General features: G+C 40.7%; 1 protein-coding gene across 2 annotated transcripts in view; it reads left to right on the forward strand.

The window, feature by feature from the left end:
- LOC146809876 (myosin-3-like) overlaps nucleotides 1-14,147 on the forward strand; it is a 290,498-nt gene extending 276,351 nt beyond the window's left edge. For both annotated transcript variants that reach the window (XM_085616730.1, XM_085616731.1), the window contains 4 exons: nucleotides 6,537-6,641; nucleotides 7,058-7,153; nucleotides 10,340-10,474; nucleotides 14,026-14,147. In XM_085616730.1, the coding sequence (XP_085472856.1) occupies nucleotides 6,537-6,641; nucleotides 7,058-7,153; nucleotides 10,340-10,474; nucleotides 14,026-14,046 (357 nt within the window). In that variant the 3' untranslated portion in view covers nucleotides 14,047-14,147. The remainder of the gene's footprint in view (nucleotides 1-6,536; nucleotides 6,642-7,057; nucleotides 7,154-10,339; nucleotides 10,475-14,025) is intronic.
- Nucleotides 14,148-14,728: the final 581 nt, after the last annotated feature.

Genomic DNA, 14,728 nt, shown 5'->3' on the forward strand with positions numbered 1-14,728 from the left:
GACAGAAGCCGAGATCTTTATAACCACACTCGTAACCTCTGCTACGAACTGCTCAATATGTTGTATATACAAAGCTAAATTAGTGCATGAATAAAAAACATGTAAGATATCGGCATCATCTGCACCACAAAGGAAACATTTCCCATCATATCGACTCCCCCATTTCTTCATCTTTGCAGGAGTATAATATAAATTGAATATTGTTTTATAGTGCTGTGTTTTTAAGTTTGCGGCCATAAAGATGTTTCCTGCTAGGTCAATCGAAGCCTCTAAAAACACAGCTTGTACTCCAAGGGAGCTCCCCCATTTAAGATTATGTTTCTAGAGGTCATCAGTTTTGGCAGCTTGTAGTATATTATAGTGAAACACAATTCTTTCCTGAAATCTGATAGCTTCAACTATCTTATGTGGTTTTAAGGTCGTGACATGCTTGTTTAGGAAATCACGTATCTGAAGATATTTTAAAAAATGACATTTGGGGAGCTGGTACTTAACCGCCAGGTCAGAGAAGGAAACATGCTGCCCCCCGCCTCCATAAAATGTCCCAATTGTGTGATTCCAGAGAGTCTCAATTTTCCTGCCACATAATCGTGATATATTGATGGAAGAATCCCTACAGCTGACACATGTGTATAAAATGAAAGTCCATCAATCTGCAAATCTTTTCGGACTGTTTTCCAGACCTTATAGACAGCCCCCAAGATCTTAAAATGAGTTCTCTTGTAATAGCTACCATCAATTCTTAGGAAGAGACAGTTTTTTGCCTGAGTCCCAAGCACCATCTGATATATTGTTGGAGCTTCAGCAAGATTGTCCACTTCTTCCCCAGATAACAAAAGTCGGATATTGACTAAAATACAAGCATAATACTATACTGCAAAGTCAGGAACTGACCACCCCCCTCTGTATCGGTGTAGAGTCATAAATCGTGCCGCCCTACGTAGTTTCCCTGGGGCCCACAAGAATCTAGAGCAAAGAGATTGTAATTGTTGTAGTTGCAAGTGAGATATTTCCAAAGGTACTGATCTAAAAAAGTATAGTACTTTCTGCAAGACATTCATTTTAAGAACATTGGCTTTCCAACCAAAGACAAATGGAGACATTGCCACCTTTCAAGAGCTTGTTAAATATTTCCAATGATGGCCCCCCAGTTAGCATCAACCAGCTCTTTCAGACACACCCGTATCTTGAGAACCAGATAAATAACCTCCTCAACAACTCTAGGATCATTATTGATGTTTTGATTAGTACAAAGAATCTGGGTTTTAGACGCATTGAGCTTATAGCCGGCCATACGGACGAAATTATGTGCAAGATGCTCAATTTCGGGTAGCACCATCACTGGGTCAGATGTTATGATGGCAATATCATCCGCATATGCACAGACTCGGAACTGATCTTGCCCCACCATAAACGGTCTTATCCTAGCACTCTGCTCCAGCATGTCCATGAAAGGATTGATGTAAAGCGCAAACAAGAGCGGAGAGCATGGACAGCCCTGACGTCTACCTCTCGCGACCTGAACTACCTTAGATGTTAGGCCTATAGAACAGATCCAAGCCACAGGAGAACGATATAGAACCTGCAAAGCCTGGATGTAGCCCTAAGGAAAGTCCATCATATGTAGAACTCTCCAAAGAAAATTCCACGAGATGCGGTCGAACGCCTTCTTGGCATCGAGCAACACTATTCCTACGTCTCTGGCCTTCACTTGAGCGATGTCAGGAATAATGATAACTCTAGCTATGTGGTTCGCCGTCCCCCTGCCAGGGATAAACCCATGCTGTCTGAGGGAAACTAAGGGGGATATAACCTTGGCCAGTCTATTCGCGAGAATTTTGGCATAGATCTTCCCATCACAGTTTGTAAGTGAAATTGGGCAATAAGACCCCGGGAGATCAGATGGCTTGCCCCTCTTTTTGAACACAATAATAGTAGCGTCATCCCATGATTGCGGTGCCACACCAGTTTGAGCGGCCTGGCAAACCACCCAAAAATAAATGTTAAGGTCTTGAAAAAACAATCTGATAAAGTTCAGATGGAAGCTTGTCTGGCCCTGCTGCTTTACTGTGAGTCATAGCATTAATAGCTTGCTCTAATTCATCCATTGTGATAGGGCTGTCTAATATTCCTACCTCCTCATGAGCTAGCCGCTGAAATTGCACATTCAAAAGCCCAAAGTCCACATCGTCAAGCTCTCCATCCTGGTCAGTGTAAAGTTTTTGATAAAAACTATGAAAAATGTCTAAGATCTCCTGAGAATCATGTACCAATCTACCAGAAACGTTCTTCATACCTTGTATTCTTTGTGATGCTTCTTTGGAACGTAGCCTTTGAGCTAAACAGCGCTGTGTAGCCTCCCCATACTCATAACGATCTTTCTTAAAAAGCTGGTATTTTGTGTCAATTTACTCCATGTCATATTTATATTAGCTTTACATCTAGCCACTTCAGTTTGCAGCTCAGTAAGATTTATTCCAGAGTGAATCCCGCATATTCGGTTTCCTTCTGCTGCTTTCAATTTATCATACAACTCCCGGATTGTACATTTGGCCTGTTTATGTTTGTATAATCTAAAACTCAACACTTCCCCTCTAAGACAAGCTTTGAAGGTAACGGTTATTTTGAAAAAAATCCCTAACCCATTTTACTCATATACTCGATGAAACCATTATCCAAAATAAGTTTTCTATCAGAAGTGAATACCCTTGGTACTGAGCTGCTACCCAAAGCTGGAATGTCCTAGACTACTGGAACATGGTCAGAGGTAATTCAGGGGAAGACCTGAATTTGAGCTTCTGTTAGCAATAAAGTAGAGATAAAAAATAGTCAAGACAAACTAATTTATCAAGCGGGTGAGAATAAAACGTATAGCCAGGGTCGAGTGTTTTAAGCATACCCCAAACATCAACTAAACCATGATCCCAACACCTTAGGTTTCTGGCCATTGTAACTCTGAATACTTGCTTATACCTGCTTATAGTTCGCCCTGTACCAAATTGATATTAAAGTCCCCACATAACACAAGAGGGGTGGGCCATGATGGAAGTTCAAGATTTAGGTGTTCAAGAACGGGGGCTTCATCCAAATCGGACCCATATATTGTACATAAAGTAAATTTAGAGCCCCCCAAGATGCATTCCAAGATTTCCCACCGCCCATGGCTGTCTACAGTTATACATCCCGAAGTTTGTACAATCGGTTTGGCCAACCCAGCCACCCCATGATTCATAGTTGTTTGTTGTGAAGTGGCTAGAAGTACATGCCCCAACTCTAATAAAACCTTACGTTTTCCCCAAGGTATGTGCGTTTCCTGTATGCATACAAGATATGCATGAATCACCCTAAGCTCTGCAGCAACTCTTTGCCTTTTATTATAATTGCTGAGCCCACAAACATTGAGTGAACTTATTCGAAGCCCTAATTTAGCCATAAGGTAGATATGGATATCATCACTTGCTTAATTCCCTTGCATAGAATTCACTATTTCTCAATTTCACAAACTTAGCAATACTGTGGATTGGAAACGCCACTTTTAAAGAGTTAGCATGTTTCTGCCTACAACAAATTGGCCTGTATACCAGTGTCAAGGATCACATGACTGTTAGTACCTCTCTTGGGGTGTGTTGTGCATTCCTTCTAGACACAGGGAAGAAAGGTCATGGAATATGGGGCAGGGTGTTTCTCTCCTGATATTGTGGGGGGGTTGTACTCAGTCTTTCTGAACTTCAAAGGTTAGTCTGAGGGCTGTGCCCACTCCCATCTGACTTCTGAGGCTGCTTGCCCTGCCACTGAATAATGCGTCTCACACCTAGGCCTGCCTGTCCTATGTAAGCCTGGATAGTTTAAAGCCAGGGGAGGCTAAACAAAGGGGGCAACCACACCTGCAGGCTAGCACTAGGTATAAGAATGACACCTTCAGAACCTCTCATCAGGTCACTCATTGACTTGTGGAAGATTCAAAAGAAGGGCTGATCAGCTGTCTGAAGAGGGAAGGCTGGATATGCTTGCTTTGAACCAGAATCCCCAGAAGTGACGGTAAGAGTCAGTTGGCTGTCTTCCTATTTTAGATGTAGGGACACAACAAGCTTTCAGAGCCCTCCCTGCATTATCCCAGCTAATCACACCACCTTGACCTGCCTGCGATCCCAAAGAGGTGCCCTCCCGGGTTCTGGACTCTTGGCTGGCATATAAGTGTACTCCTGCATCAAATATACAACAACTACACCCCAGGTAAAAATTCTGAAGTTAGGGGCTCTTTGCGACCACAAGCTGGCTTCTCTAATTGGCAAAAATCGCTGCATCTTCTGCCAATGTGAAGTTCCGATATCAACCTCCTCTTTGCACCATACAGTGACGGCCCGCATGTCCGACCAACGCAAACCTCTAGCGACGACTGCTCCCAGCGCCGATAATTACTCACTGCTGCCGCCAACATGAAGCTCCAACTGAGACTTCTTGCGTGAAAACTGACTCAATGAAGGTAAACTCTTCACCGGGTAAAACCGGTCCCTGTATTTGACCTGCACCTCATCACGGTTGGTCTGAACTAGTGACTTTACCTGGTCCAGTGCGACTAGATACTTGCAATGCCTCTTTGTGCTTTCAAATGCTATTTTGACCTAAAAATTCATAACTACAGGTCCTATTGTTTAGAGTTTTGCTATCTTAGTGACATTTTATGTATTACATTATACTATTTTTTGTAATTGGTTTGGGAATTTTCTTGTGTTGTGTTTTAGCTTTATAACTGTTTAAGAGCTGCATAAATGCTTTATACATTGCCTCTAAGTTAAGCCAGACTGTTTATGTGCCAAGCTATCAGAGGGCAAGCACACGTTTATTTAGTGACTTTTGTGGTTCACACTGACAGGGATTGTGTTAATTACTTGAGTCTCTCACCTAATAAACCAATTTCTTACATCAGGGAAGAGTGAACCTTGGAGCAGTTCTGCCATTTTCAAACCCTCTTGTAGATAGGTTTTTAATCCAAAGGGTCTTGGGTGCATGGATCTTTGTTGTCAGGTCCTCTGAAGTTGTTAGGCAAACATGTTAATACTTAAAAGAGACTCTGGCACTGGACTGTTCCACATTTTATTGTTGACATGTAACAATGAAAGTTGAAACTGTTGCAAATTTCTGGAGTCAAATATAGGGCATATTTCTTAGTATCCCCTTAAAATGGTTCATCTTTTGCATTTGATTATTATGGTGATGCCCTACGCTTGTCTTTTTGTTAACCCATATCCTACGATAGATGCACAGGTGGGAAATTATGCTTTAGTGGTTAGGGTTTGCTGGTGTTCAGACTTGTAAAAGTGCGTCCTGCGCATGTAATTCGGGGTTCACTTAGGAGGTTACCTGTGTGACTTTTCTTGAGTGTGCATCCCTGCAGGTTGGGAGACAGTATAGATGTCCCCTCAATTCTGTATATATTTGCTCATTTGTGTGTAGTATTTAATTATGTGTGTAATAACGTGCTTTTCCTAATTATAACTAATTATTTCAAAAAAAGCATTGGCTGGGTAGCCCATTGCACCTTCCCTGAGTTAGCATTGGGCTGCTCTTCCTTTCTACCGTTTATGGCAAGCACTGACAAGGGGTACTTGAATGTTAATTTGGGGGTCTGCAGTATGTGGGCCCCAAACTTTAGGAGAACAAACACGGTTCTTACAGTTGGGGCCCAGTACCTTACCTTCTGACTGCCCTGGTAACCTCCAACTGGGTTTCCAATAATCACACTGTCTCTCGGACATCAGATTGGTAGCCCTCTCTTTTGCAAAGTTAACCTTATTTTTGGATAGTCGCTAAACTCTTGGATACTGAAATGATATTTCATTATTTCAGACACCAAGAGTTCTAAGAACCCTTTTCAGAGTAGCTACAGAATAACCCCTCCTCTTTAATGCTAATATGTCTCGGAATATTGGAATATTAGTAACAGATTGAGTACAGGTAACAGATTGAATACAAAACGTATGTTAAGTGTAAAAAAAAGCAAGGTTAGCTGGACATTCCTTCACTGTACTGGCTCCCTCTTTATCCAACAGCTCTTCTGTTTTTTTAGCTTTTAGCTTTTAGGAAGAAACTAAACTTTTGTCTGTTCACAAATTCAGCCAAAGTGACCAAGTACTACCAAGATTGCTTTCCGAACACCAAGAAACCCAATAGATGAAATAGCACCATATAAGATATCTATAACATAACAAAACATAATAAGAAAGTGGAACTAATTGATTAGACACAGCAATACAGAAATAATATGATGAACTGAACTGTCATTTACAAGCTCACAAGTCATTTTCTTTAAGGCCAGTATCAAAGAAGCTAAATTACCTCAAATCATATCAGTTTCCTTTTCTGTGATATAAAATAAATTACTGGATGATGAGTAGCCTGTAGGGATCTATCACTACCTGTTAAGGATTAGAAATGTTGGTTTTAGCATAATAATACAGAATTATTATTTAATAATATAAGTGAAGTGAATAATTTAGGTATAGTATGCTGTGTTCTTAAATGTTTTTTATTTTTAGATTCATGAACTTCAACATGAGCTTGAAGCTGAGCAAAAACAAAGCAGTGATGTCATGAAAGGATTCCGCAAATTTGAAAAACGAGTTAAAGAGCTAACATACCAGGTACAGTAGTATTTCAATTAAGTTTACCTAAATAGCATTTCAAGAAAAAAAAAATTGTAGTCAGATTAAAGTTCATCATCTTACCTGGGTGGAAATGATTTGAAAATAGTTCAACTATTCTAACACAAATGGTGATTGTATAAAACAAAATTCATAAAGAGTTTTCTTAGAAGCAATGAATAGCTATATTTTCTCAATGCCCCAATGTGTAGAATATTTGAAGTTTATAAATGTTAAATTAGATGCATTTAGGTGCATACTTATATGTGTATATACCCTATATTGAGACGTCTAGCAACAGGATTTGGTAAGTGAAATATTTATATAATATAATGTTGAAAAAATTTATTATTTGCACATATTTTGGAAAGATTGTTATCTGCATCTATAACATTGAGTACTCTTTCTTTCTTTAGTCAGAAGAAGATAAAAAACATATTTTGATGCTTCAAGATCTGGCTGATAAACTACAACTAAAGGTGAAAGCATACAAGAAACAGGCAGAAGAGTCTGTAAGTACATCAGCTATATTTCTTTCAGCATTGTTACATAATACATCCAGCCCCAATATAAGGACTTTCTTCTAAATACAGGGACCAACAAAGACATCTGCTTAAAAGATAAAACCTGGAAATCTAGGGAAGAGTCTTCAGCTACTTCTATATTAATTTAAATAGGCTTGTTGAAGTGCAAGGCCCCCTGCCAAACCCCGTTTGAGGACATTTAGCGACCAATGTACGTAAAATGAGTTGGAAGCCAAACAGAATATAGTAGTACTCCTAGCACTTTCAACAAATTTTTTTTCTATTACAGAAGAAAACACAGGGGTTATTCTGCATTATGTAATGCACATGGGACAAAAAGTCCTCAGTAGCCCCCTGCATGTGTTCCTTTAGTTGATTCAGGCATGCCATACAGAAGGAGGGGAATCCCTTTCAGCCAGGAGCAAATTCCCATTATGAGGGAAGATGCATCTATATGGATCTTTTTCATTGTTCGCGGTTTTAAGATTCTACAGTACAGCACATTCACTATGACTGACCCTCGAGGTGTGTCAGACCTATTCAATTACATTGTAAGAAAGTTCTGCGGATAAAATCAGTAGAGTGTTGATAAATTCAGAATAGGTGAGGCATTATGATCACATACATTCTTTATCCATGCACAGACACTATTACTTTGAATTTGGGGTGAAACAAGTACTCACATCTTTATTCTGTTGGCACAGACTTAGACTCACAAATCTACACTACCAATGCCCGAGTGCTACAGTGGAGTACTTAGAGCCGGTATTACAAATTACCACAACAATCATCATGAGTAAAATAAATGTATAATATCATAGAAAGGATGTTGTGGTTTGCTAAACACAAAGGCGTTTGGAATGTTTAAGTACTAATTTCCTGATGGAAAACTATACACAACCTTTCAACTTTCAAACCTCTACACATGTGAGCCAAATAAAACTGATGAATGAATTAATGGATGGACTCAGCCAATTTAAAAAGTGCACAGCTACTCCGAAGGAGTGTCCTGGCTCAACTCTGCTAAAATCAAACCGGCTCCTTACTGCAGATTCACTGCAAAAAGAGGTGTCTTCAGTTCTTTCCTAACACGAGTCTTACACTGATTAGTATGCAGTAAGAGTAAAAGCTTGTTACTTGCCTTGCCTCGCCTGCCAGCACAGAGAAGGAACGAACTCCAGATCTTGCCAGACAAATCTTAGAGAGACGAACCAACAGATACGAAGCAGACCTCAAAGATCTAGAGACTGTGTAGTGTAAGATTCTGCTGATCAAGTGACGAGGGTCATGGCTATCAATGCTTAGATGCATGAAAATTAAGACTTTTAACAGAATCCTTTTTTTAATGGGTAACCAGTGTAATTCACGCGAGATGGAGGAGAAAGAGCCTCATCTAGATCATCCCATAATAGGGCAGGTGGCTCCATTTTGGACTTCCAGACGCTTCCCAATCTTATAGTCGGGCATGCCAATATAAAGGCAGTTAGAGTAGTACAGCAAAGAAATGATCAAAGCGTGGACAACTGCTGTAATTTTGACTGAAAGAAAGTCCAAAAATGTCTTCAAGAATGCAAAAAACCATAGCAGGTCTGAGTGTCAAGAGAAAGCTTTTCATCAATTTAACTCCCAGATTCTTAGCTTTTATAGCTGGAAAGGAGAGAGAGGGAGTGTCCCATGGCCAATTAATCTGTATGAAGAAGGCACAGACTGGTGAAATGTGTCACCAAATGATGATTGGAGTATGATTATTTATAATACCAGAGATAGTGGATGAAAGAGAAAGCCCACCCTTCTACAACAAATAAAGTCAGACAATGCAATTGGCATTTCCAATAACTATTTTTTAAAGTATGGATGAACACGATTAAACATATCAAAGGTAGAAAAATGCAAATTAAACAATAAGAAATACCGAAATTAAAAACCAACATAATTGCCAGATATTGAGATTATGTTGGGAATGCTGCCTTTATATACAAAGATAGTTTATCCAAATAATTATTGTCACAAGTGAATCATAAGAATGTTTAATGGTGAAATAAAACATCATAGGAAGACTAAAAATTCAAATTGATAGCTTAGAGGAAGCCTGTGTTGAAATGGTATTACTGAACTTAAGTGTGACCCAATTGCAATGTGTAAAATATCCACTCTGATCTGCCATATACAATATCTTTATTGATACGGGATAAAGGGTGGGAGAGAACTAGATATACCATTGTGAATCATTATTACACATAAAATATAATCAGTTAATTTCAGCAGTGGCCCATGCAGGTAAGAGCAGTCAGGCGATGGGGCCAGGTGAGGGAGGATTTCGACAGACAACCCCAAGGGGATATGTTATAAATATTTAATTTTCCCTCGTCGTCGTCTGCCTCGCATAATGATATAGGGCAGAAGCACCTTCACCTCCCTTTGTGGACATTCAGAAGCTGGAGCTTGAATTGTACATCTTGTACTTTTCTTCTAAGATCTTGATGGAGGCGTGTGCACCTGGTCAAATAAATGCCTCTGTGTCATACACTTCCTTCCTTCATATACCATGCTGGGTCTAGCATTTGAAGAGAAACAGACAGGAACAAAGCCACTCTAAAAATAGTCAAGTAAATAAGGAATCATCTTGGCTTTCTAATCATAATAATAAGTGTCATTCTAATGGGACAGATCTCTGAAAGTATACAGTAGTTATCTCAAAGGTTTTTTTCATCACCGACTACATTTATCAGAAATAGAAAGGATAAACTACATCGAATGGCAGATGTAATCTAGGAGGAATTGTAAAACTTTACATTTAACTATGGAAAATAAGAGTGCAGATTGCAATTTTTGGGGAAACATTAATTAAAATGCCAGAGCTGCTCTTCAATACGTAAAAATATTTTCTAGCGCCAATGACTTCCTGGTGCAATCTTTTAATTAGTAACCTCTTAAAATGACTGTGTAATGCAAGCTTAATTTTCTAATGCAGTGTTTGCATCCAATATGAAGATTACACTGAAAGATGTTATTAATTAATAGTCTAAGTTCTAGATGCAACTTTTATCTTTTGAACGGACATGTAATTTTTGCCTGGTAAGAAAATACTTCACCAACTTGTGATAGGTTATTTATTAAATTAAAACAAACTATTTTTCAAGTTCCAAAACTCAACCATGTGATCATCTCTTTTAGGAACAGCAAGCAAACCTTCACTTCTCTAGACTTCGGAAGATGCAGCACGACCTGGATGAAGCTGAAGAACGCGCTGACATTGTAGATTCTCAGCTTAACAAGCTCAAAACAAAGACTCGTGACTTTAGCATAACGGTAACAAAAACACCTAGCAGTTATTGTGACTCAGCTAAAAATTTCGCCAAATGAAAAATATGAGGAATATGGTAGAAGTGGAGGGACTCGTTACACAAATTGAGCTTGATGAGTAAGCAGTGAACCATATCAATTAATGCTTCCAGTGCTATTCGGGACCATAGAAGGGATTTTGAGTTTAGCCAAGAGTCTAGATTGGCAGATGCACACCTCATATGTATTCAGTTGGCTGTTAGTATGAAAGACCCTTTTTGCTAAAAGTGTGAGCACTGACAGCTGTTACGGAATGGGGGATGGTGGGGCATTGAAAAAATTAAGATCACTTACTTGTGAACGGCTGCCCCCTCTCCTTCATCCTTTTCTCTTCCTGACTTTCCGGCAACACAGAAGCACGCAGGTTCCCAGACCACCCCTAAGCCACTCACAACACTGCTGTCACCAGCATGACAGCAGTGTCGTGATTGGTTTGAGTGGCCTGTTTGGCTGCTTTTGCAGTGCCTGGGAGCCTGTGACAGTTCTTCACCCGGTTGTGCAACACAGGCAGGTGGAGAAATGCTAAGTGTTCATGTCTGTTTGGCCGGCCCAAGACAGCCGGTCAAACTGTCATGCGCACTTATGGTGCACCAACCACTCCTCCTCCTTGTGACCCCAGTCCCACCCTAACCTGGCCCTGTAGCTTGTACTAAAAATAAAAAGATAATAACGTTGTGTTATTATCATTTTATTTTTCCTTTTTTACACTGTTCAGAGAGCAGTGGGGCGATACTCCTCCGCCTTAGCGGAAAAGCCACCTCTGAGTGTGAGGCAGTCCATCGTGGTGACATGGCGGCCTGTGGCCAAAAAGCAAGGGTTTTGAGTACACACTATCAATGTGAGGCCCAGTTTTTCCCAGTCCATTCCAGCCATCTGTGCACGACAGTACCAGATAGGCTCAAAGGGCTCTCAATGCTTCGAAAAGCATCACTAGGCTACCTGGTTTTAGGTTTAAACCTATGATAACTGATTAAACCCCACCGAAAGGAAAATAGCCATCACCAGTGTAAACATATAAACACTGAAAGAAACACCTTCAGAACCACAAACTAAGTGCCATTCAAAGAAAGGAAAAGATGAGTGAAAGATTCATTTTTATTTCCTCCTGAAGGGGCAAATACAATGTAACTTTGTTGTACTAGGCAGCAGCAAGAAAGACTGGGCTAACATTATTCTGCTTGAGTTTTGTTGTTTAGGGATGTCACTAAAATATTGTTTCTTCTTCCATCTGCTTGTTTTGAGTTTTGTGGTCTTTGTTCTAAAGATACAGTGTTTAGAAGCATGTTTACGTCCTATTTAATTATTTTATAAACTGTAGAGAATCATGAAATATCAAATTCATATTTGATATTTTGGCTACATTTGATTTCACTGATAGGTAAAATGGCTGGTTTCATGAGAATCTTTCTCAATATATACAATCACATTTACCCACAGACAGAGACTGGGTGAAATCCTCTGATGCATCAGCCCCCTTTTCTAGCGAGTCATTATTGATTGTAGATGAATTGCCAAAAACTCCAGGCTTTAAATATTCAATGCAAGGTGTAGTGACAGGTATATGTGAAAAGAGTTAAATCTAATTGGTCGCACACTGCTCCACCTACCAAGCGTGTTCCCCCAATGAAAGTGGTCCCTGAGGTCAGCGTCGGCGGGTACGCCTATGCCCGAGTCATGAATGCAAGTATGAGTAGCGTGTGCCATCCCTGGACACGTGTTTCGAGGTAGCTGCCTCTCGTCAGCAGGGAGTAGGAAAAAGTGTGTGGGGTTGCTGTGTAAGCTGCTAAAATCGTTATCAGGTAAATACCTCTCGTAGCGCGCAGGTGCGTAACCAAGAGCCCGTCGACTCCACCGGCTCAAGGGAGCCTGAATATAAAGTTAAATCTAATTGGTCGCACACTGCTCCACCTACCAAGCGTGTTCCCCCAATGAAAGTGGTCCCTGAGGTCAGCGTCGGCGGGTACGCCTATGCCCGAGTCATGAATGCAAGTATGAGTAGCGTGTGCCATCCCTGGACACGTGTTTCGAGGTAGTTGCCTCTCGTCAGCAGGGAGTAGGAAAAAGTGTGTGGGGTTGCTGTGTAAGCTGCTAAAATCGTTATCAGGTAAATACCTCTCGTAGCGCGCAGGTGCGTAACCAAGAGCCCGTCGACTCAACCGGCTCAAGGGAGCCTGAATATAAAGTTAAATCTAATTGGTCGCACACTGCTCCACCTACCAAGCGTGTTCCCCCAATGAAAGTGGTCCCTGAGGTCAGCGTCGGCGGGTACGCCTATGCCCGAGTCATGAATGCAAGTATGAGTAGCGTGTGCCATCCCTGGACACGTGTTTCGAGGTAGTTGCCTCTCGTCAGCAGGGAGTAGGAAAAAGTGTGTGGGGTTGCTGTGTAAGCTGCTAAAATCGTTATCAGGTAAATACCTCTCGTAGCGCGCAGGTGCGTAACCAAGAGCCCGTCGACTCCACCGGCTCAAGGGAGCCAGAATATAAAGTTAAATCTAATTGGTGGGACACTGCTCCACCTACCAAGCGTGTTCCCCCAATGAAAGTGGTCCCTGAGGTCAGCGTGACTTCAGGGACCACAATACTTTGAGGCTACACGCTGGTAGGTGGAGCAGTGTGCGACCGATTGGACTTTTGTTAATATTCAGGCTCCTTGAGCCGGTGGAGCTGACGAGCTCATGGTTATGCACCTGCGCGCTACGAGAGGTACTTTACCTGAGAACACTTATTTTAGCAGCCTACACAGCAACCCTACACACTCACCTACTCCCTGCTGACGAGAGGCAACTACCTCGAAACACGTGTCCAGGGATGGCTAACGCTACACTTACTTGCACTCAAGACTCGGGCATAGGCGTACCCGCCGACGCTGACTTCAGGGACCACAATTCTTTGAGGCTACACGCTGGTAGGTGGAGCAGTGTGCGACCAATTGGACATATGTGAAAAGAGTGTTGTCATCAAGCATCTGAGATAGTGGTGAAAACATGACACCAGACGTTTGGTAAACAAGGAACGCAGTGTGTCACTTGGAATGCTGCTGCAAAAAAGTTCATACCGAGTTCAATAAAAATTGGAGTGATATTGTTTGTATTTGCAGTAATTCTGCTATGTATATGAAAAAGTTGTATGATGACCTGTCAAAATTGATCCCTGAGCTGAAGTGCTTCCCTGTAAGAGATCCTTGTCACTTGCTAGATGGTATGCTGAAAGCATCTTTAAACTAAATGTAAATGTGGTAATGTGTGCCAATTTGTACAGTGCTTGGGCGCAAGTAAACACTTCAGAAAGCCATCAAATATTAAAAATTGATTAAAACTCATGAGGTTGTGCTCAAGAAAACATGCTGAATCTTGCCTAGGTTGCATCAGGAAATGCACGGGCGCCGTTTTGTGAGTGCGGGCACAATTAGACTTTTTTAAAGTGCGAAAGCAGGGGAGCCCGGTGATACTGAATGAATTGTCTCATAGTCTGTCACTGTACCTAATCTAAAATAAATATATTCTTTTTTATCAACAGGGAAAGGAATGTGACAACTGACCAGAGAAGAATACATTGAGGATTTGCATAATTATTACAAGATTTGTTTATTGTTTTTAATTTAAATATGTACTGTACAAAATAAAATTAGATGCATTGTATGCACTGTTTGAAATATTGTTTGGTATGTCATCAGTATTATTCTTGTGTTACAAAATTTTATCTGAAACGATTATATTAAATTTCATTTTTAACTAAAACACATTTTTATGCAGTTGTTTTTATCTGTCAGCATTACATACCGTGACACGATCGCGAGGCCTATTAAGCTGCATAACAAATACATATTTTAAATAAAATGTGCGGTGAGTTAAGTCTTGCACGAGTCAAGATAAAAATAGATAATGGTACCCGCTGCCCATTGACCCGTGTATCATAGATCTAATCAACATATATAAAAATGTATCAACATTGAAGTGCTCCAATACCTTATAGAATTGCCATGTTTGCTGAATTTATGCCAGTTCTTTCTCAAAGTCATATATTTCCTGGATTTGCTCGTACCCCGTCACACTAGAGGGACAAAAAAGTGTCCTTCCTGCACCCCACAACCATCAAGTGGTGCACTGACATCTCCAAAATGTAAAATCACCCTTAACTATCCATCTGTCCCAACACAATTAACAACGGGTCAAAGTGGATCAAAAGACCACAAACAGAGGATAAGTCACTGGAGAAGGAT

This window comes from Triturus cristatus, chromosome 7 (assembly GCF_964204655.1).
Source record: "Triturus cristatus chromosome 7, aTriCri1.1, whole genome shotgun sequence".
NCBI classification, from domain to species: Eukaryota; Metazoa; Chordata; class Amphibia; order Caudata; family Salamandridae; genus Triturus; species Triturus cristatus.